The sequence below is a fragment of the Pungitius pungitius genome, chromosome 6 (assembly GCF_949316345.1).
Source record: "Pungitius pungitius chromosome 6, fPunPun2.1, whole genome shotgun sequence".
Taxonomy (NCBI): Eukaryota; Metazoa; Chordata; class Actinopteri; order Perciformes; family Gasterosteidae; genus Pungitius; species Pungitius pungitius.
This window is the reverse complement of record NC_084905.1, coordinates 10,086,798-10,107,877: the sequence shown is the minus strand read 5'-3', so window position 1 is coordinate 10,107,877 and position 21,080 is coordinate 10,086,798. Positions and strand designations below refer to the sequence as shown.

The window sequence follows — 21,080 nt, the reverse complement described above, 5'->3', positions numbered from 1 at the left end:
TAAAATTACATTACGTTACTTAAATAAAGTAGTATTTATAAACTTAACATAAAGTTGTTTATTTTCCCCTGTCGTTGTTGCCTGTTGCTGAGGTGAAATGCATTCTGGGATATTTGGCTCTCACAAGCATAGACATGTATAGAAAGGCTAGATGGCTCAAGGCGGAGTCAGCTGTGTCGTCACTTGGCGGCCATCTTAGGTCAGAAGACAGCGCTGCTGCTCCCTGCTGCCGTGGACGGAAGGTGAGTGACATACGCCAACTAAAATGGTCGTAACTTGCTGAATTATTGACGGATTTACAAACGGTTTGGTTTATTACAAACCCTATTAACGTGGCTATGATTTGTGCTGATGCCGATGTTTAAATCTATAATTTTCACAAGTATGCAGTTAAATAGCCGCATCCCTGACGTTTATGACACACCAAGCCGTTTGAAAATCGGTTGAAAATTGAGCAACATATAGTTATTTCAGCACTACATGCACAATAGACTTTAATGTTATTGCTGGACGAGCGGTCCTGTCCTAAGATGGCCGCTGTGTGACGTCGTCGGGTCCCATTGGCTCTCAGCGCCGGTAAGCCATCTAGCCTTTCTATACATGTCTATGCTCACAAGAACAGACGAGCATGCTCCGATGCATGCCCGGTAAAATGGGCGGGGCGAGTCACATCCGGGTATTATAACCGTTCTTGGCCAGATGCGGACTTTAGAATTGGAACAGTACTCGGGCTGTGACTGATGACGTTTCACGAGTCCACGAGAACAAAAGTCCACACAAGAACGCATATTGAGAAAGGGCCAGTGAGTGGGAGACCGTGCTGAAAAAGATTCAAAGTGACCAATCGGATGACAGTGAATATGCTGATGGAGAAAAAGCAACAGAGAGGAGGAGGGATGAATACAAGGTAATCGTTAAATTGACGCAAGAAGGGGCTTCTTTTGGTGAATGGAATCCAATCCGGCTCACTAGATCTATACATAAGGAAATTGGAGAGATAAAGCGTGCTAAAGGGCTGAGAAAAGGATCATTGCTGATAATGTGCAGGGATGGAAGACAACAAGGGAGAGCGATTAGGATGAATACAATAAATAGCAAGAAAGTGCAATGTTCCACGGCTGGTGACAAAAAACTAGTCAGGGGAGTCATCTCAGGAATCGCAGTCAATTTACCGAGGACGATGTTAAAACACACGTAACTAATGCGAAAGTAGTTGAGGTTAAACGGATTAAATCGAACAGAAATGGGATTAAAAGTGACAGCCTTTCAGTCTTGATCACTTTTGGGGAGGGGAAACTACCGGAAAAAATCTGTATTAAATACTTGTGTTATGAGGTCAGGCCGTAAATCCCCCCTCCACTCAGATGTTATAAGTGTCAGAAATTTTGACATGTGGCGGCTGTGTGTAAAGGAAACCAAAGGTGTGGAAGATGCGCAGGAGACCAGGAGTACGGCAAATGCACCAAATGAGCAAAGCTGAAATGCTGCAATTGCGGCGGACGGTGGATGTGAGGTGAGCAAAAGAGCAGCACAGGTACAGCGAGTATAAGTTTGTCAGGGAATCAGTTATGCAGTGGCAGCAAAGAAGGTTTCAGGGGACACACGGGTAACAAGGGAAATTAAAACCGTGAGCGAAGATCGGGAGAAATGTGAAGGATGCGACAAACTGAAGGAGGAAACGCTGCTAGTTAAAAATAATGACTTTGTGCTCTTTGTGGCGCAAGTAATTAACTGTTCGGCACAGACAAAAAGCCGCAATAAAAGGATGAAAATAATTGTCAGATCTACTGAAAAGTACTTAGAAGTGGAAGGACTAAAGTGGGAAACTGTTAGAGACACAGATGAAGAAACACAACCACCTCAAACATGGGCTGGATCTTCCTAATGGTGCTTATATTACAATGGAATGTGAGAAGCTTAACAGCAAATGGACAGGAGTTTAAGAAATACATAGATAATATAATTGAGAAACCTATTGTAATCTGTATTAAAGAGACATGGTTAAAACCACAATGGGATTTTGGGATAAAAGGGTACTCTGTTGTTAGAAGAGATAGGGAATCTGGCAAAGGTGGAGGAGTGGCAACATTCATACAGAATGAGGTGAGTTATAAGATAATGCAGAAAATACAGGTAAGAGTAGATACAGAATATTCAAATATATATACTGTGGATAATGGAACTCTGCAAGGTAGTGTATGTAGTCCGTTATTATTTAATATAATGATAAATGACAAAAAAATGATGATAAAGAATTAAATTGCCATTATGAAATAAAAGTGCCATTATGAAATAAAAAAATGTGTACTTATGAAATAAAAGTACCATGAAATGATTAAATGTATTTAATATTTATGTATTTATTGCCTCATTTATTTATTTCACAATGTATTTCAAATGCATATTTCATTTATTTATGTATTTATTCATTTATTTAATTTTGAATTAAACGGCATTCCATATGTACGCAGATGACGCAGCACTTTGGGTAAGAGGCCGCAATGTATCATTTGTTAATAGCAAAATGCAAGCTGCAATAGCGGTGGTGGAGGGGTCAGCAAATGGGGATTCAAGCTGTAGCCAAAACACAAGTTATTTGCTTCTCAAAACGCGTAAGACTGCACCCATCGTCCTAAAATTGTATAATAAAAATCTCGAGCAAGTTAAAACGGTCAGATATCTGGGGATTTGGTTTGATGAAAAGCTCACATGGAACATACATTTAGACAAGGTCAAGAATAAATGTAAAAAAGTCGTCAATATACTCCGGTGTTTGAGAGGAAGAGAGTGGGAAGCAAGTAGAGCATCGCTGCAAAATATATACTGGGCACTCATGAGATCTGTCCTTGACTATGGGTGTGTAGCTTACACGTCAGCAGCAGAAACAAACCTTAAGAAATTGGATGTACTGCAAGCTCAAGCATTGAGAATCATCAGTGGATCATTCACAACATCTCCGGTATCAGCAATGCAAGTGGAAGTGGGAGAGATGCCCCTGAGGATTAGAAGAGTTAAATTAATGCTGGCACACTGGGTTAATCTCCAGGGACCAGAGATGCTCACGAGTCCCAAAGCTCGAGTCCGAGTCGAGTCTGAAGTCACGCGTGTGTGCGACTCGAGTCGCACTCGAGTCCGAGTCTCAAACTCGAGTCCCCATCTCTTATCAACGTCCCTTTTACCGTAAAAAAAAAAAACATACCAACAACGTTTTACTCCTCCTTTACTCTTTACTTAATGTTTTTTTGTGGTTTTTCCCATAAAATGAAAATACGAAGCGTAGCCGCTAAACCGGAAGTACGTAGATTTTCACAGTAAGAATCGACGCAACCTTCTAATGACAGCGGTTACCAGGGTAACAAGAGGAGAAAAGTTCATTAACGGATATAAATAAATAAGCCTGGTCTGACGGGATGTGTTAGCAGCAGTAGGTGACAACACTCGCTGCTCTTGTCCACGTATTGTTTTGCTTCAGTGAGCAGAGCAGAGACAGTTTAAGGAGATCGCAGAGTAAACGCATACGTCCCGACGTCAGCGAACCGTCGGTCGGACCCTCAGCCCCAAACCAGCCTCAGCGCCACCCAGCAGCGGCTGCTGTCTTTCTCGTGTGTGGCCGCGCGCGCGCAGCCAGCAATAGATGTCGATGTACGTGTTACGTAGGCAGGTAACGGAGGGAGCGGTATAGCGAGCTCATCAGATTTTTCCTAAAATGAAACATTGTTCACGAGTCCCAAAGCTCGAGTCCGAGTCGAGTCGGAAGTCACGCGTGTGTGCGACTCGAGTCGCACTCGAGTCCGAGTCTCAAACTCGAGTCCCCATCTCTGCCAGGGACATTGTGGAACTCACCCAACCAAAAGCATTCTGACAGACTGCTGGGAACATAGGTAATCCAATCACATAAGCTTTGGGTGGGTAGGCGATGTAATGGCGGAAAAAGTAGGGTTGTGTCAACTACAGTATTGCCCTGCAGTCTCAATCTCTTCTTGGTTATTCCCATCTCCAAAGGTAGACCTTAGGATACAGCAAAAATTGAAGGATAAGTAAAAGCAAATACCAGCATGGTGCAAAGTACAGAATTATTTTGATCAGCACATCTCAGACTTTACGTTCATATTTACAGACAGATCTAAAGACCCCAAAACATATATTTTGATGGGCTGTAATTTTGAAATTCTACATCAGAATGTCCTCATTATTCCTGGGTGACATTTTAAGGTAGCTATTGTACTGTTAATTAGTATTGAATTGATTTTCTAACAATGGACCATTTCCTTTAACATCTAACCTAAAATTAGAAAGAAATTAGCTCATGAATGAGATATTTCATTTCAAATTTAATTTAAATGTGAGGTCAATTGGCTCATGAATGAGATTTCAAATGGTTTTTTTATCTGGTATTCTCTCAAATGGTCTGCTACCAATCCACTTAGCTTTTAATGTGTTAATAGATGCATATACAGTTTACAGAATGGATGTGAGATATCCTTCTCGGAACTGCTCTTATTGCAGTTCCAACATGCTATACCATATAAAGCCGCACATACGCTGACCGCAAAGCAGTGGTCTTAATTTACCGGGTTTTTGTCGAATTGGGGGGTAGCTTGACCTCAGTGTATAACACCATAGTCTCTGTAAGAGTCATGTTATTGAGTATTAACCACAGAAACAAAAATGCCGCCTCTGAGGGGACAAATAATTAGAAACTTAGTTTATTGCGATGTATGTTGGGAAATAAAGACTACTATACATATGAAAGAGCTAATAATCATATTATGAAAAATACCACTAATATAACGTCACGTTAACAATAACAATGATGATGGGGATTATGTTGAAAAACAAAACACGGGAAACCTTTGTGGGCTATATTGTTCGGGGGAATTTAATTAATGTAACTCACAACATCCGGCCCACCATATTTGGACCACATCTATGTTGAGAGCGGGCGGTAGTAGTTGGCACCATCGTAAAGCTACAGCAATCGCTCTTTCATGTGTAACGACCTATCGGACGCGTCCTTCCAGTTGAGAGGATGACCCGAGTGAACCGGTTCAATTCCCCCGTCCCTGACCACGAGTACCTCGGTAGGATCTGTTCTAGTTTTCCACAGCTAACGCTAGCTTATTCTTCTTCCTTCTTCTGGTCGGGAGCTATGCCAATGTCATCGCTTTGTCTCATCAGCATTTTATTATTATGAATCCGTAATTAACGTTACCTCCTGTTGATGTGTGTGTGTGTGTGTGTGTGTGTGTGTGTGCGTGCGTGTGTGTGTGTGTGTGTGCCCGCGTGTGCGTATGTGTGTGTGTTGGCCTCAGCGGACGGGGACGTGCTGTTCTACCTGAGGGACGCAGTGACCCAGCTGCTGGACCACCAACAGGAGTACACCACGTTCGGGCTAATCCGCTACTTCGCTGAATAGTATGTCCCACACTGTCCCACCCTGGTAGTCTAATGGTTACCCACTTCCTCTCAACTGGGACTTAGATTTGTCCCGTATGGGGGCTTTGAAGAGTAACTTAAACATTTTCAAAGGAATTCACTACAAATGGTGTACATTATGTACAATTACTATTAGTTGCTGGTGTATTGTGTTGGAGTTGTTTACTAAACCACTGATTGTATTTAACAATCTACATGTGTATTAGAATCTACATTCTACAATCTACATGTTCTAGAATATTCTAAATGTGATGCAGAAAGTCCTACTCTATTTGTTTGTTTTGTTTTTTTGCTTTACAGCACAGTATTGTAATGTTATGAAGTCTATATTTTTGTTTCGCAAAACTGTCATTATATTTAAAAGAGCATGTCTTTGCTATTTGACTCCTTGTTTTGTATTCATTAATTTTTGTGTATGTTTGCATGTGTGTAGTTTCAGCAGTGTGAAGAACAGTAACCACGTACTCTTCAGAGAATATAACTACATTAGGGCCACGCCCCATAACAGGGCCTCCTTTATCAGAGTCTTCTGGAGATGCTACAGACAGATCGGCAAAAGTGGTGGTGAGTGAGAGCCAGGAATAATTGGGATGCAAACCTTTTGTGTTTGGGTTCTAGTTGGATTTTAGTCATTAAATAATTGCCCCATTCTCTAGATAGGGGCAATTAGGCTGCATTTATGTTATTACGTCCTTGTTATTATAGACTTTTAAGTTGATGAATAATACAAAGTCATATCTAATTTACCGTAGTATACTTTTATTTGTTTCCAAATACATTGACATGTTAAATCCAGTTGATTTGACTGTCTTTAACATCGAAATTAGAGAGTCACTGTGGTGTTTTCTTTAACTATCATGTGTTGTATTCCAGACTTACTGTCAACACTGGAGTACAGGTCGCTTCTGCAGTTATTGTGTCCAGACTTCCCTTTGGAGATGGTGCAGCTTGCAGCCAGGTCACTTCACAGACACTCATACATGTTATATTTTCTTTGCGCTGTTGCTTACCAATCCAAAGAGGTCACACCTTTGTTGGTTTGGTTACAACAACATTGCATTCTTCCTTTTCAATTTACTAGAAAAAATTAGTATGAGGTACATGTAGTTCAGTAAATAAGATGGTGACTAACTTAGTATTAAAGTCCAGTGTTGCCATCCATCACGTTAACATTTTTGCTCACCAGCCACTGTGGCTAGTGGTTCTCCAAAGTTACTAGCCACTCAGACACAATTATAGTTGTTGTTGGGAAATGGAGTTTGATTTGATTCAAATCGAGTACGGTTTGATAAAATGTACTTGGGGAACTAGGTTCACAATAACCATTGTAAACACCCAAATCAAGACTACATCAAATGTACGAAAAAAGTTTGTAAAGCTCCTTCTGTAAGAAAATGTATGTAACTGATTAAGACAAAGACAAAACGAGTAGCTCATTGCAAATAACCAGTGGTGGTAAAATTGGAGGTGGGTATACTTTGAATTTTGTGATCATATAGACCTCGACGCGATGCAACGCTATGTGAAGCAACGCAACACTAAGCGTTGCGATTCTGTAAGGCTGTCCTGGCTGTATTGCATTGTGTTATCAGTTAAAGTCATATACAACCAATGACAGTGAATGAATGTTTTTACAGTTTGTAGTTTATTACATTTCAAGAAAACAGTAAAAAAAAGTATGTGTAAGCCTCAAAAAAATGAAGGTGGCGGAGGGGGAGACCAAAGAAAGGACCTCTATAGGACAAGTGACTTGTAAGAAGAGAATATACAAATATTTTATAAACATTTTTTATAAGACATTTTCAATTGTTTCAAAAAATGCCACAAGCTAGATTTTCGAGCTGTTATAGACCAATGAGGCCGAAGTTTCAAAATCATAAGCTCCTTAAAACGCTCCAAATGTAGAGATGCTTTTAAATTTCACACTGTGTTTGTTAAATCTCACAAGGACTTTTGTTTAATTAATTGGTCCCGATGACGGAAAATGTGCCATTGTTACATTTTTTTTTTCAGACTGACTGAAGTATATTGCCAGTACCTCAAAGGTTGCAGAGAAAGTCGTTAAAAAACTGGTCAGAATTGTATGCAGTTTGGCTTTAGAACAAATTATTTCACAGAAACTGCCACCTTGCACTTAATACATCATGGCCGAAAAAGAGAGGAGTAGTGTATTTTTACTTCTGCGTGAAGCTTTTCACACAGTCAATCATCATGTTTTATTATCTAAACTCTTTTTATTTAAAGCACCATTATGGATATCTTCATATTTATCAAACAGGGTGCAATTTGTTAAAGTTTGTGATGCGCTGCCCAGAAAAATGAAATGAACAACGGGTGTTCCACAAGGGTCAGTGTTAGGTGCCTTATTATTTAGTCTTTATAATATGGGTAGATGAAATCCAGCGTTTTGATTGGCAGAAATTGCCATCATTGGCCACTGTCAGGGACAGCGATTTAGTGAAGAGATCTCTGCTCTGTCATCCTGGAAAGCAACCGTGAGCCGACAGAGTTCTGTTCATAAGCTGGATCTAATTTAGGAAAATGGGCTACTAAAAGTATGGAAGAAGACAAAATAGGCAACTGCAGTACCACTTCAATCTTTTCTGGAAGAGAGGCAAAAATGTAACCCGAAGAAAAAGAGTTTGCTTTCTGGAGATATTGTAGTAATCATGGATCCTTCAGCTCCCTGTGGTTCTTGGCCATTTGGCATGGTTTTGGAAGTATTCATCTGTCAAAAAGGGACTTGTGCAAGATTACAGACAAAATCCAACATCATTGTAAGACTAGTAACAAAACTATTTGATTAGTTGGTCTGTATTGGGCTCAGCATTTTGGCTCTTTTTATGTATTTTGTTTGAATTGTCCATTAACAATTAGGGGCCGGCATGTAGGAGCCAAATGTGTCCTTCAAATGTCTTTACGCACGATGGCGATCGCCAAAAAAAGACCGCAACCAATTGAAAATTATCAGTTTCGGACAATGCAAACTTATGCAAACTGAATTAAGGTGGACGTCATGAGCGATATGAATGAATGAGATGGTGCGAGATCTTGCAAGGAAACTAAATGCGGTTTACAAGCATCAATGGGGACTATTTTTTTCTACGTTACTGAAATGCGTTTGGTGGCTAAAACTATTTTTACATTACATGTCATCTGGCTGACGCTTTCATCCAAAGTGATTAAAGACCAGTCGAGCTGCTGCATTCTGGATGAGCTTGTTGGGTTCTGAAGCCCCTCGAGGGAGATCACACTACGATAAATCAAAAGAGTCACCTGGCTCGAACTTTAAAAATCAAAAAGTATTTAATATCCAAACAAAGTGATATGGAATACAATTTACAAAGTGAAATACAATGTGAATGGTAATATATTTCGCGAAATAGAGAAGTCCCCTGGTCCAAGTCTCATACGACCATCAATATTGGTTCACAGGAGGATTCTGCCAGATCCTTCTCCAACTCAGCTTTTTAAATTTCCCGGGGGCTGTCTTTTGGATGTATTTGAATGTCATTGGCTCCTTCTTCAATGTACCTCCTCCTGGTCTTCTCACATACAGGTGTGAACTGCCACGTGTGAATCTGAAACCCCTCTCTGTCTTATCTCTCCCTCACATTCCAATGCATTCTATGTAGAAACATTTTGGCTTTATGCCTTAATGAGTGAATATAACATAGTATACATAGTTTGTCTTCATCTTATAACTAGTACACTTCAATTACCACACAACATAAGATCACAGTACTTATTGGTTTATCACAGTTTATCTGGTGCAACACTTTGCCTCACTCGGCAAATTTGCATCCAATTGCTTAACTACTACCTGACAGGAGAAAAAACTCCCATCAAAAACCCTCTTTTGGGAAAAGATGGGAGAAATCCATAACGGACGGTAATTAGCTTCCGTCCCTAGGTTTTAACATTACATCATGACAGGATGTTAATGTGTACACTATTTATATGATTTACATGACTATAAATTGTTATTGACTATAATGCATTCACTTCATTTAACATACAAATGTAATATCTACTATCTAACATCACACAAACTACAATTCTACACTAAACATTGATACATGTAACATACTTCTCACCGCTAAGGGGTGCACTTCTTAAATTCCTAACAAGCTACAGAGGTTGAATGGCGGTAGCAGGGAGACCTGCCAGTAGAGAGTTACAATAGTCAAGGGAGGAGATGACCTGCGCTGCCTTCGTAGTGAGGGGGTTGTATTCTCCAGGATTGTATTGTCGCTGTAATGTTGGGAGTCAGGGAGAGTTGGCAAGTCTCATGCCAAGGTTCCTAGTAGTTAAAGTTGGCAATATCATGTTGCAAAAGTTAACAGTCAGGTCCTGGGTAGGATAATCTTTCCCCGGAAAGATAAGTAGTTCAGTCTTGTCAGGGTTAATTTTCAGATGGTGAGTGGACATCCACTGAGTCAGTCAGACAGGCAAAGATCCATTCCCCTACCCGAGTGTTCGAGCGAGGGAAGGAGAGAATTAGTTGGGTGTCATCGGCATAGCTGTGGTAGGAGAAGCCATGCAAGCGAATGACAGAGCCGAGAGAGTTGGGGTAGAGAGAGATGAGGGGACCCAGGACAGAACTCTGAGGAACTCCAGTAGTAAGAGGACAAGGTTTCGACCCAGATCCTCTCCAAGTTACCCGGTAGGTGCGGCCGTCAATGTAGGATGAGAGAAGGAATAGAGCAGAGCCTGAGACACCAAGTTCATGAAGAGAGGAAATGAGGATCTGGTGGTTTACTCTGTCAAATCCAGCATAACGGTCCAGAAGGATGAGGACAGAGTTCACACAATGTTCACACATGTTATAATTTTGGTGAGGGCAGGCCAAGTCATTTGAAAGTTAAAAATCTGCCAGATTAAGCCTCACCCCATTGCGAAGTTTATTAGCCCGTATCTCATCAAAACAATGAGTTATCAGCACCATTCTGACCATTCTAACAAGGGCACATTGAACCAATAATGATCAACCGACGGTTTCGTGACAATCAAAATCAGCGTTTAGGAGAAATTGCCAAAAATGTGTTTTTTACTAAATTAAATATGGCGGAAAATCTAGTTAGGCGCATTTGCATACCATGATTGACTTTTTTGTAGAGCATGCCGAAGAGGACCTGTGTGCCAACTATCAAGTTGATCGGACATCGGGGGCGGAAACTGGCCTAGTGTGGTCTTTTTTAAATTTCTAGAGGCCGCTATAGAGATATTTCTTTATACCCAAACGTGAGACCCAAAAATTATCACATTTTTTAACAATCCGGATATCCATGCCAAATTTAACAACTTTTTGAATATGATGAAGGACCCAAAAAGGACCACGGTTTGTGAGAATAATAATAATAATAATAATTCCTTGAAATACAATAGGTTCCTCTACGACTAGTCGTAGCGAGGACCCTAATTAAAATACTACAGTATCAGTTGAAGGTCAAAAATATATATTGTGTTGTATACCACTCCAGTTATTAGGCTTTCATGCACATACTAATTTACTTTGACATGTTACTAGGTTATTTAATGTGTTTATGACAAATTAACACACATTAACAAATTAACACTGCTGCATTTATCTTCTTTGTTTTTTCTTCTCCTGTAGAGTTGTTCAGATGGAAGATGTCATAGACTGTCTGATGTCTTTTTCCGATTTCCTTTATGCTCTCCAACTGCAGTTCTACTACCAAGGTACAATAAAAGCACTTTTATATGGCTCTGTGCAGTATTTTCAAGTGTATTCAGTTCACTCAGTTTGGCTAACATAGGAGTGTTTAATGGACCTTACACCCCAAAAATCTAAACTACACATTTTGCATCTTACCTGAAGTGCTATTCATCCATATATATCCTATATACGGAGTGATCGTGGCGCATGGAGTAGTGTGATGCGCAGGGAGCTGCAAGGTTGGTGGGTTGAATCCCGGCTGCCCCATGTGCCATGTCGAAGTGTCCCTGAGCAAGACACCTAACCCCTAATTGCTCCCCAGGAAAAATGGATTATAATGCAATATAAGTTGCTTTGGATAAGAGCATCAGCTAAATGTAAAGTAATATAATGTAATATATACATAGTTTTTGTGTGAGATGCCAATTGTTGGAGTTATCACCTGTTGAGATGTCTCCCTGCTCTTTAATATCCAACCAACTTGCCAACTCTCTCCAACAGAGCACCATCGTTTTTACATCAAGCTGCTCACCACAATGTCTGGATTATCTTGAGCAACTGGTTCCCAATGTTGTTTTAGTGGTTTAAACATTTAATCCCATTATATTGGAGAAAAGGCAGACGTCTCTACGGACGACATCTCTACACTTGGTACCTCACACCAAAACCATGGCCGTACCCCTCATTTAAGATCACTGTGGTCCTAGCTATTGCAAAGATGTTAATCAATGCTAAGATTAGAGAAGATTAGCTAGTGCCTACTGACCCCAGAATAGGATTTTCATGAATTCCCTTTTCTGTTCAACACTAAGCAAAACTATGTTACTACCACAGAGATATTCTTTTGCTCAAATAACAGTAAACAGCAAGCTATCTGTTCCATTCAAATTCAAAACCCCTGCAGAGCTATTGTACGTCATAATTTCTTCTTTGATTGTTATTCCATCCATTAAAGGGGTAAAACCGTTGCACACTAGAGGGATTTCCAAGTTTCAAAATAAATAAGCTACATTTCATTAGAGTCATCTTGTCTTAGAAGTAAGCCACATGAAGTATTGTTTTGTGCTCACGGCATGCAGCTCTGTTCCTTAGGGGTTGGGGGGCGGTAGATTGCCATGATGACTTGGTCGGTTGAAAAGTAGCCTGTGTGCTGGAAACGTGTGGGGACAACAAAAACTGCGTAAAAAAGAATTTAATCTGCTGTCTCTGTAGAGTTCCTGAACGGCGTACTGCTGATCTACCAGGATCTGTTGGCAGGGAAGAGTCCCAACATTGTCATCGTCCCCACATCCACCTCCATCGACCAGCTCCCCTCTGTGGCTGCAGAGGACAACAGCAAGGAAAAGCAGCAGCAGCAGGATGGAGTGGACTCGTCCACTTTGGCCCAGTGCATTGATGCCCTCTGTGACAGGTCCAAACACAGGTAAAACATTTTTGGGGGATTTTTTTTCATGTTGAAATACAAAGCTGGTGCCACTAAGTGCCAACCAGATTCAATTAATTTTATTTTGTATAGCCCAAAATCGCAAATTACAAATTTGCCTCAGAGGGCTTTACAGTCTGTACACATGCAACATCCTCTGTCCCGAAACCCTCACATCGGCACATGAAAAACTCCCCAAAATAATATGGGATGGGATGGCATGTTGCTCCACAATACTGGTCAAGTATGCCTTGGATTCTGAAAAATTCAGTGTCTTCCTGTCCTGCGGGTCTTCAGGAGAGCCACTATGACCAGAATGTTTGATGGGTTTCACAACTGCACTTGAGGATACATTCAAGTTCTTTTAAGTTTCCGGATTGACTGACCTTCCTGTCTTAGATTAATGTTTGTCCTTTCACTTTCCTTGGTTGAGTGGTTCTTGCCATAATATGAATTACAACTGTAGTGGAATAGGCATTCAAATTATACACTGACTGGCCAATTTATAAGGTGCACCTATGTAGTAAAAGGTTGGACCCCCTTTTGCCTTCAGAACTGCCTTAATTCTTTGTGCCATATGTTTAACAAGGTGTTGGAAACATTCCTCAGAGTCCATATCGACATGATATTATCACACAGTTGCTGCATATCTTTGAATCTGCCGTTCCACCACATCCCAAAGGTGGTCTATTGGATTGAGATTATGTGACTGTGGCCATTGGATTACAATGAATTTATTGTCATGTTAAGAAACCAGTTTGAAATAATATGATCTTTGTGCCATGGTCCATTATCCTGATGGAAGTATCCTTCAGTAGATGGTACACTGTGAATGAAGGGATTGACATGGTCAGTAACTCATTTAAACAATGCTCAGTTGGTACTAAGGGGCCCAATGTGTGCAATGAACCGTTGATACAGGGCAGGATGGATCCATGCTTCCATGTTGTTAACGCCAAATTCTGACCCTACCATCTGAATGTCGAGACTCATCAGACCAGGCAACGCGTTTCCAATCTTTGTAGTCTGTTTCTTGTTCTTAGCTGACATAGTTGACAGAGTTGGTATTCTGTATTCCTGGGTTGTAACAAGTTATTTGAGTTACGGGTGCCTTTCTATCATTTCAAACCAGTCTGCCCATTCTCCTCGGACCTCTCTCATCTATAGGGTCAGATCAGTCACAATAATTGCAAATGCACACAGAAAGACTCACAGATGCAAAAAGAAGATTTACAAATGCACACAAAGCAATTCACAAATATATATTTGATTTACAAATGCACACAGGATGTACAAATACATTTCAATGCACACAATTAAATTACGATTTATATTTGTGTATGCATTCGTATTTGTGTGGATGTGTATGCAATCAAATACATTTGTGAATTGTTCCATGCGCCTTTGTGAGCAATTATTCAAACTGATCTGACCCCATCAAGGATTTTTTGTCCACACAACTGCCGCTCACTGGATATTTTCTCTTTTTTGGACCATTCTCTGTAAACCGTAGAGATGGTTGTGCGTTAAAATCCCAGTAGATCAGCAGTTTGGAACTTAATCAGACCACCCCATCTGGCACCAACAACCATCTCAGCCAGTTGTCTTAGCTGTTGGAAAGAAATGCATTTGTGAATGGAGCAGTAGCAGGAGAGTCTTCATAAACTCCAACACTAAAGCAGTGGAGTTGGCAGCATACAAGCATTTTAGGAATACAGGTTCAACAGTCCGTACATAACTGTTAAAGTTTTTGCTGAAAATATAGAATCCTTTTAAATACATATATATATTTTCTATGTTAATTTGAAACAAGAAATATTTGTGCGTTCATCAGATATATATTTCTATGAGTTATATTTTTTATGGCTAGTCAATTATGTATTTATCACAAATTATATTTGTGGATCACTAATACTCTCATTAATACTGAGAGTGCTCTGACCTTGTGGTGTTGTGGCTGACTTCTTTGTTCCTTTGTGAAGTCATCCTCCCAGGTCCTGCATGAGGGAAGTACTTGAACAGACTAACAAAGTATATTACTACAGCTTCCAAATGAGCCTGGCCAAACACCCAAGCATCAACCAAACTATCGGTAGGTTTCAACAAAGTGGTAGGATTACTTCTGGTACTTCTACTGCTACTAATCACTACTGCTACCGCTACTTTTACTGCTACTACTACTACTACTACTACTACTACTACTGCAACTTCTACTGTAAATAAATGTAAGAGGGCCTACTAATGCTACTGTTACTTTTACTACTACTTCTACTATTTCTACTGCTACTCCTGCTGCTACTTCTACTGCAACTACTACTACTGATAATACTACTGCTATTGTTACTAATTCTACTTCTGATACTGCTTTCGCTACTGCTTCTTCTACTGATAATGTTCCTTGTATTCCTACTGCTACTTCTACTGATAATGTTCCTTGTATTGCTACTGCTACTTCTACTGATAATGCTACTGCTATTGCTACTACCACGACTTCTACTTATGCCACTGTTGTTGCTGCTACTACTTCTACTGATAAGATTAGTACAGGTCTTTGGGGAACTTTATTCCCTTAAAATGGCGGACACAAGATTACTTGTGAAATATTACACTTTAAAATGTTACTTTTAATCCTTTAAATGGAACACTTTGGTTCAGCTTTCTACATTACACTGTAACAAAACTGTTATTGGGTTTTTAATGAATGTATGTTCACTATCTCTCTTTTAGTTCTTGTTTGGTCTCTCCTGACAGATCTTCAGCTATCTGATCATTAAGTGTGTTCACCAGCTAGCAGCTGACTCGATTTGCTTGCTTTCTTGGCTTCTAACAGCTGGCTACAGGAGTTGATGAGAATCAATGAGCTGTAAAACCACAATGTGGCAATACGAGCGCCCTATGACACTCCAGGAAGAATAATCTCCAGCAACGCCACTTGGGATAAGCCCAAGACCACTCTCATTAAGGCACGCAGAGCCGTTCACCAACTCAGGGGTCAGAGACCATAAGATAATTATAAAAATATAGTTTTATTTGTTTAATACTCTTTTTCTAAAATGGCAATATGTTCTGCGATAGGGCGTTTGAGGACTATAAAGAAAACAATAAACAATTCAAATCAATAAACCAGCATGCATGATAAAGATGTAAACAAATTCAAATCAAACAATTCAAATCCATAAACCAGCATGCATAATAAAGAAAACAAATTCAAATCAAACAATTCAAATCCATAAACCAGCATGCATAATAAAGAAAATGCAAACAAAAAAAAGAAAAAAACCCAACATATAATATGTCCAACAGTTCACCCAATAGAGAGCCACATTTGTACTGTTCTTCCGAAAGGTTTTTAACCGGTATCAAGAACAGTCTCAGTGAGGGGGGGGGAGAGAGCGCGCCGGGGAGGATTGGCCCATTAATTGGTCGCGGCACCAGGATAGCACCACAACAGCATGTCCAAGGCTGCAGCCCGGTCCAGCTATGCTGTGAAACACAGCATTAGAACAAGACCGTAATTAATGTACAGCAAACAGGCAGACACAGCGACTTACCAAATTACAGGTCACGCTGCCCACAGACCCCGGCGGCAGCACCCACCTCGCACACACTCACAGACGGCGGCCCACACTATAACAATTAAGACCATTTAGATTTTTATAATGACGCCCAAATGTGTTGAAAAAAAGGGAGGCGTGCATCGTACCGAGACACCGAACACCAGCAGTCCAGGCATTCATCCACCCACGTGGGGACATCCATGACCCAGACAGGGTCACTATATGGAAGGATGCACATTAGTGCCGCATACACGGCGACACAGGAGACTAAAAAGGCACAAAAGATGGAAAAATTTCCCTTACCACACCACAGCAGAATGTTGACCTAGGGCAGCGGCCAAAACATAAAGCGCGCCTCCCGGACAGTCTCCACAGACACCCAGCAGGAGAAGACCACAGGACGAGTCCACACACACCAGAGGCTTAAGTAATATCCCTGCCTCTCCCAATCAATCACAATTAGCCCCAGGTGTGCTGGTCCACCCCTGTGTGCAGGAAAGAGGGAGGGGAAAACCCTCATCCGGTCACACCTACCCCTCGTTTTTTTGTATCGTCGTCCCGACGGTAAAGAAGGCCCCCTAGGTCAAGACCATGGCCGAAAAATGACCGATTGCAGATTCATTGTTGGGTTTGAAGGCCTCCCGACCAGGCCACCAGCCGTACCCCTAACAGGCTGAGGAAGCCGGTGAACATTCGAATGATGCCCGGCAGTGGGACGGGTGGTGCGACGCATAACTTGCCCACTCGTACTAGGCTGCTCCGAGGCCAAGGACAATGGGACTTGTGACTGTGACTGAAAGGACGGAAGCAATAGGGCCTGGTCCGGCCTAGTTGCTGTGGAAGGTACGAGGGGCCCAGGAGCTGGGGCACCTGGTGTAGTGCTGGACACCAATAGCCACAAGTCACTATTTGACGACTCGTCCAGCTGAGCCACACCCAAAGGTGATGGTGCTTGAGTGGGTAAAAGATCAACCTCAACTGGCTGTACCACAGCCTTCAACATGTCGCGATGCACATTCCTTACTTTGTGCAGTGCGTTCACCGGTGCCACTGCATAAACTGCCCCTTCCGATGAAGCACTTACCACCTGATGAACCTCCGAGTTCCACAGATCTCGCAGCTTATGACGGCCCCTGGCACCATGATCCCTCACATACACCAGCTGGCCCACCAGCAGCGGCACCTCTCTCACGTGCTGATCATGCCGCTCCTTCCGACGACTTGCTGCTGTCAGCAGCCGCTCACGAGCACAATCAAAGGCAACCCTCAACTTTTCCTGGTGCTCTGCCACCCATCCTTGCACCTCACCCGGCCTTGGTTCTTCCACACGCCCCAAAAGGAAGTCAATGGGCAGCCTTGGTTGTTGGCCAAACATCAAGTAATAAGGGGACTCCCCAGTACTCTGATGAGGTGTTGTATTATAACAGAAGAGGACATAAGGTAGACAAGATGCCCAATTCCGCTTCTGTGTCAAGGGCAATGTTCGGAGAAGGTTGTGCAGTGTTCGATTGAAGCGCTCACACTGCCCATTTCCTGCCGGATGGTAAGGAGTAGTACGAGATTTAGTTATCCCATACATCAAACAAAGTTGTTGGATCAAAGTGCTTTCAAAACTCCTCCCTTGATCAGAGTGCAAGCGACTTGGCACACCAAACTTATAGAACCACTCTGCCACAAGAACCTGGGCCACAGTAGAGGCAGTCTGGTCACGTGTAGGCACAGCCACCGTGAACTTACTAAAAACATCTGTCATGACCAACACATTTTCAAACCCATTTCGAGAAGGCTCCAACAGTGTAAAATCAATGGCCAGTATTTCATTTGGTCGGGAGGCAAGCAGATGGCCCATAAAACTATGTGGCACCGGTCCAGAGTCCTTAGCGACCTGACACCGCTCACACTCACGCACCCAATTGCGGATGTCAGTAGACATCCCGGGCCAGTAACAACGCTGCCGGACCAACTCTGTGGTCCTTTCAATACCTTGATGGCCATGTTGCTGATGAAGCAGATTCAGGGTTTCCCGCTGGAGAACTGCAGGCAGCAACAGTTGGAGGAATCCCTCCCCCCCATCTGAGCGAAGGACCTGGCGGAACAAGACCCCATCCCGCTCCACCAGGCGCCCCCACTGTGTTAACATCTTCAAAGCTGGTTTAGAAAGATGCCGCCGTTCAACTGCGGTAGGTGGAGATTTTTGTCGCCAGAACACCATAATCTCCTTCAACAAGGGATCATTCTGTTGTAATAACTGGAGATCAGAAGCTGAATGGGCTGGGAGCGCAGAGACCAGGGCTAAAGTGGCTACTACAGGCTGCTCCAACGGTTGGCCAGGCTGAAGGTCAGGCAAGACTTGGCCTCCCGGCAACAACGGGACAGCAGAATCTAAACCCGAAGAATACTGTCTTGAAAGGGCATCAGCATTCCGGTTACTACGACCGGATCTGTACTTTATCTCAAAATCAAAAACTGCAAGCTGAGCCGCCCACCGATGTTCCGTAGCCCCCAGTTTAGCAGACTGGAGATGGCTTAACGGATTATTATCGGTGTACACCGTGCACTTGTGACCCAACAGGTAGTCTCGAAACTTTTCTGTCATAGCCCACTTAAGAGCCAAGAACTCCAACTTCATGGAGCTGTAAGTCGCCGTATTACGCTCAGTCTGCCGAAGTCCTCTGCTGGCGTAAGCCACTGGTCTCACCCCACTGAAACTGTTCTTGATCACAAACACAACACAATAATTAAACCGCTTGAACAACAAAACAAATTTATATATACATACATCTATGGTCTCTGCCCCTTTAATGTTTTGATTGATCCTGCCAGCAACGCCACATGTGGCAATACGAGCGCCCTATGACACTCCAGGAAGAATAATCTCCAGCAACGCCACTTGGGATAAGCCCAAGACCACTCTCATTAAGGCACGCAGAGCCGTTCACCAACTCAGGGGTCAGAGACCATAAGATAATTATAAAAATATAGTTTTATTTGTTTAATACTCTTTTTCTAAAATGGCAATATGTTCTGCGATAGGGCGTTTGAGGACTATAAAGAAAACAATAAACAATTCAAATCAATAAACCAGCATGCATGATAAAGATGTAAACAAATTCAAATCAAACAATTCAAATCCATAAACCAGCATGCATAATAAAGAAAACAAATTCAAATCAAACAATTCAAATCCATAAACCAGCATGCATAATAAAGAAAATGCAAACAAAAAAAAGAAAAAAACCCAACATATAATATGTCCAACAGTTCACCCAATAGAGAGCCACATTTGTACTGTTCTTCCGAAAGGTTTTTAACCGGTATCAAGAACAGTCTCAGTGAGGGGGGGGGAGAGAGCGCGCCGGGGAGGATTGGCCCATTAATTGGTCGCGGCACCAGGATAGCACCACAACAGCATGTCCAAGGCTGCAGCCCGGTCCAGCTATGCTGTGAAACACAGCATTAGAACAAGACCGTAATTAATGTACAGCAAACAGGCAGACACAGCGACTTACCAAATTACAGGTCACGCTGCCCACAGACCCCGGCGGCAGCACCCACCTCGCACACACTCACAGACGGCGGCCCACACTATAACAATTAAGACCATTTAGATTTTTATAATGACGCCCAAATGTGTTGAAAAAAAGGGAGGCGTGCATCGTACCGAGACACCGAACACCAGCAGTCCAGGCATTCATCCACCCACGTGGGGACATCCATGACCCAGACAGGGTCACTATATGGAAGGATGCACATTAGTGCCGCATACACGGCGACACAGGAGACTAAAAAGGCACAAAAGATGGAAAAATTTCCCTTACCACACCACAGCAGAATGTTGACCTAGGGCAGCGGCCAAAACATAAAGCGCGCCTCCCGGACAGTCTCCACAGACACCCAGCAGGAGAAGACCACAGGACGAGTCCACACACACCAGAGGCTTAAGTAATATCCCTGCCTCTCCCAATCAATCACAATTAGCCCCAGGTGTGCTGGTCCACCCCTGTGTGCAGGAAAGAGGGAGGGGAAAACCCTCATCCGGTCACAACAACAATAATGTAGAAGAGGCCGAGGGGCTCCAAAGAGCTGCAGTGTTGAACAACTTTGTGTTCATCTTGGTAGGAGTACCCTCATCTAGTGATATATTTATTAACAAGGGACAGTGCACATTAATAAAAACATTGCTGTAAATATGCCAGTTAGCCAAAACACCATTTTCATCCATAATCCCAAGTGCAGATGTTACAAAATAAACCTAAAAACAGAAGATTACATTTTAAACAATATATAATTACAAAGCTTAACATTCTCTTTCATCCGTCTATCCCCAGGGGCACTACCCAGCAGGGCAGATGTTCTCATTGATCCAGAGATGGACCAGGACCTGGACAAACTGTGAGAGCTGTATACTGCAAGGCTAACTATAATAAAATACGCTAACACACATAGCTGTATTGGCAAAAAAAAGGAATAACATGCCTTTTTCAAATTTTTGCTTGATGTTTTCTAATTTTGATGTCCTCCTTTTCTTTGGCTTTTACTTCCTGGCTATCTCACTTACTCCTCTTAACGTCTCAATTCCTCTTCCGGTGCTTTCCAGAATTGCCCAGATCTCAGTAAGTCCCGGCAGCAACAGCGGCGGTAGTGCGGTGGGGGGACTGAAAGAGGTGCAGAGCAGGGCCTCCCCCAGGAGGAACATCCACCACAGGAGGAAGATTGAGGTGGAAAGCGATTGTTCCACGGAAGAGACAGACTCCTCTGAAAACTGACCTCTAATCTTTCACTAGTCTGTCGCCTCCCCTTTAATCTTAAATTGTGTGGTTCATGTCACAACTTTAACGTGAATTAAGAATTAAGTGTGTCCACAACACCTTGGACTCGGGCCCCTGACCTGGGCAAGAAATTTGGACGTGTATCTTAATCCTTGCTATGGCTTCTGTGTACTGTATAGTGTCCAGAATGTATGCATTAAAAACAATGAAACATT

General features: G+C 42.2%; 1 protein-coding gene and 1 long non-coding RNA gene across 3 annotated transcripts; both read left to right on the top strand.

The window, feature by feature from the left end:
- The first annotated feature begins 249 nt into the window (after positions 1–249).
- Positions 250–3,204, top strand: LOC134131228 (uncharacterized). Its single transcript, XR_009956630.1, has 2 exons — positions 250–2,304; positions 2,664–3,204. It is a non-coding gene; the product is annotated as an uncharacterized LOC134131228 (long non-coding RNA).
- Positions 3,205–4,888: 1,684 nt separating this feature from the next.
- On the top strand, positions 4,889–21,080 carry cstpp1 (centriolar satellite-associated tubulin polyglutamylase complex regulator 1). Of its 2 annotated transcripts, XM_037451061.2 has the most exons (9): positions 4,889–5,081; positions 5,313–5,415; positions 5,870–6,000; positions 6,310–6,394; positions 11,054–11,139; positions 12,329–12,539; positions 14,522–14,631; positions 20,425–20,488; positions 20,694–21,080. In XM_037451061.2, the coding sequence occupies exons 1-9, from the start codon at positions 5,030–5,032 to the stop codon at positions 20,860–20,862; spliced, it is 1,011 nt and encodes a 336-aa protein (XP_037306958.1). In that variant the 5' UTR covers positions 4,889–5,029; the 3' UTR covers positions 20,863–21,080. The 2 variants fall into 2 exon arrangements, with proteins under 2 accessions (XP_037306958.1, XP_037306959.1); XM_037451062.2 differs by lacking the exon at positions 20,694–21,080 and having other exon boundaries at positions 20,425–20,492.

Excerpts from the sequence above, each read along its gene's own strand:
- cstpp1 (XM_037451061.2), top strand. The coding sequence starts at position 5,030 with ATGACCCGAGTGAACCGGTTCAATTCCCCCGTCCCTGACCACGAGTAC. Across the intron at positions 5,416-5,869 it reads ATCCGCTACTTCGCTGAATA|TTTCAGCAGTGTGAAGAACA; the intron begins GTATGTCCCACA and ends GCATGTGTGTAG. Across the intron at positions 11,140-12,328 it reads ACTGCAGTTCTACTACCAAG|AGTTCCTGAACGGCGTACTG; the intron begins GTACAATAAAAG and ends CTGTCTCTGTAG.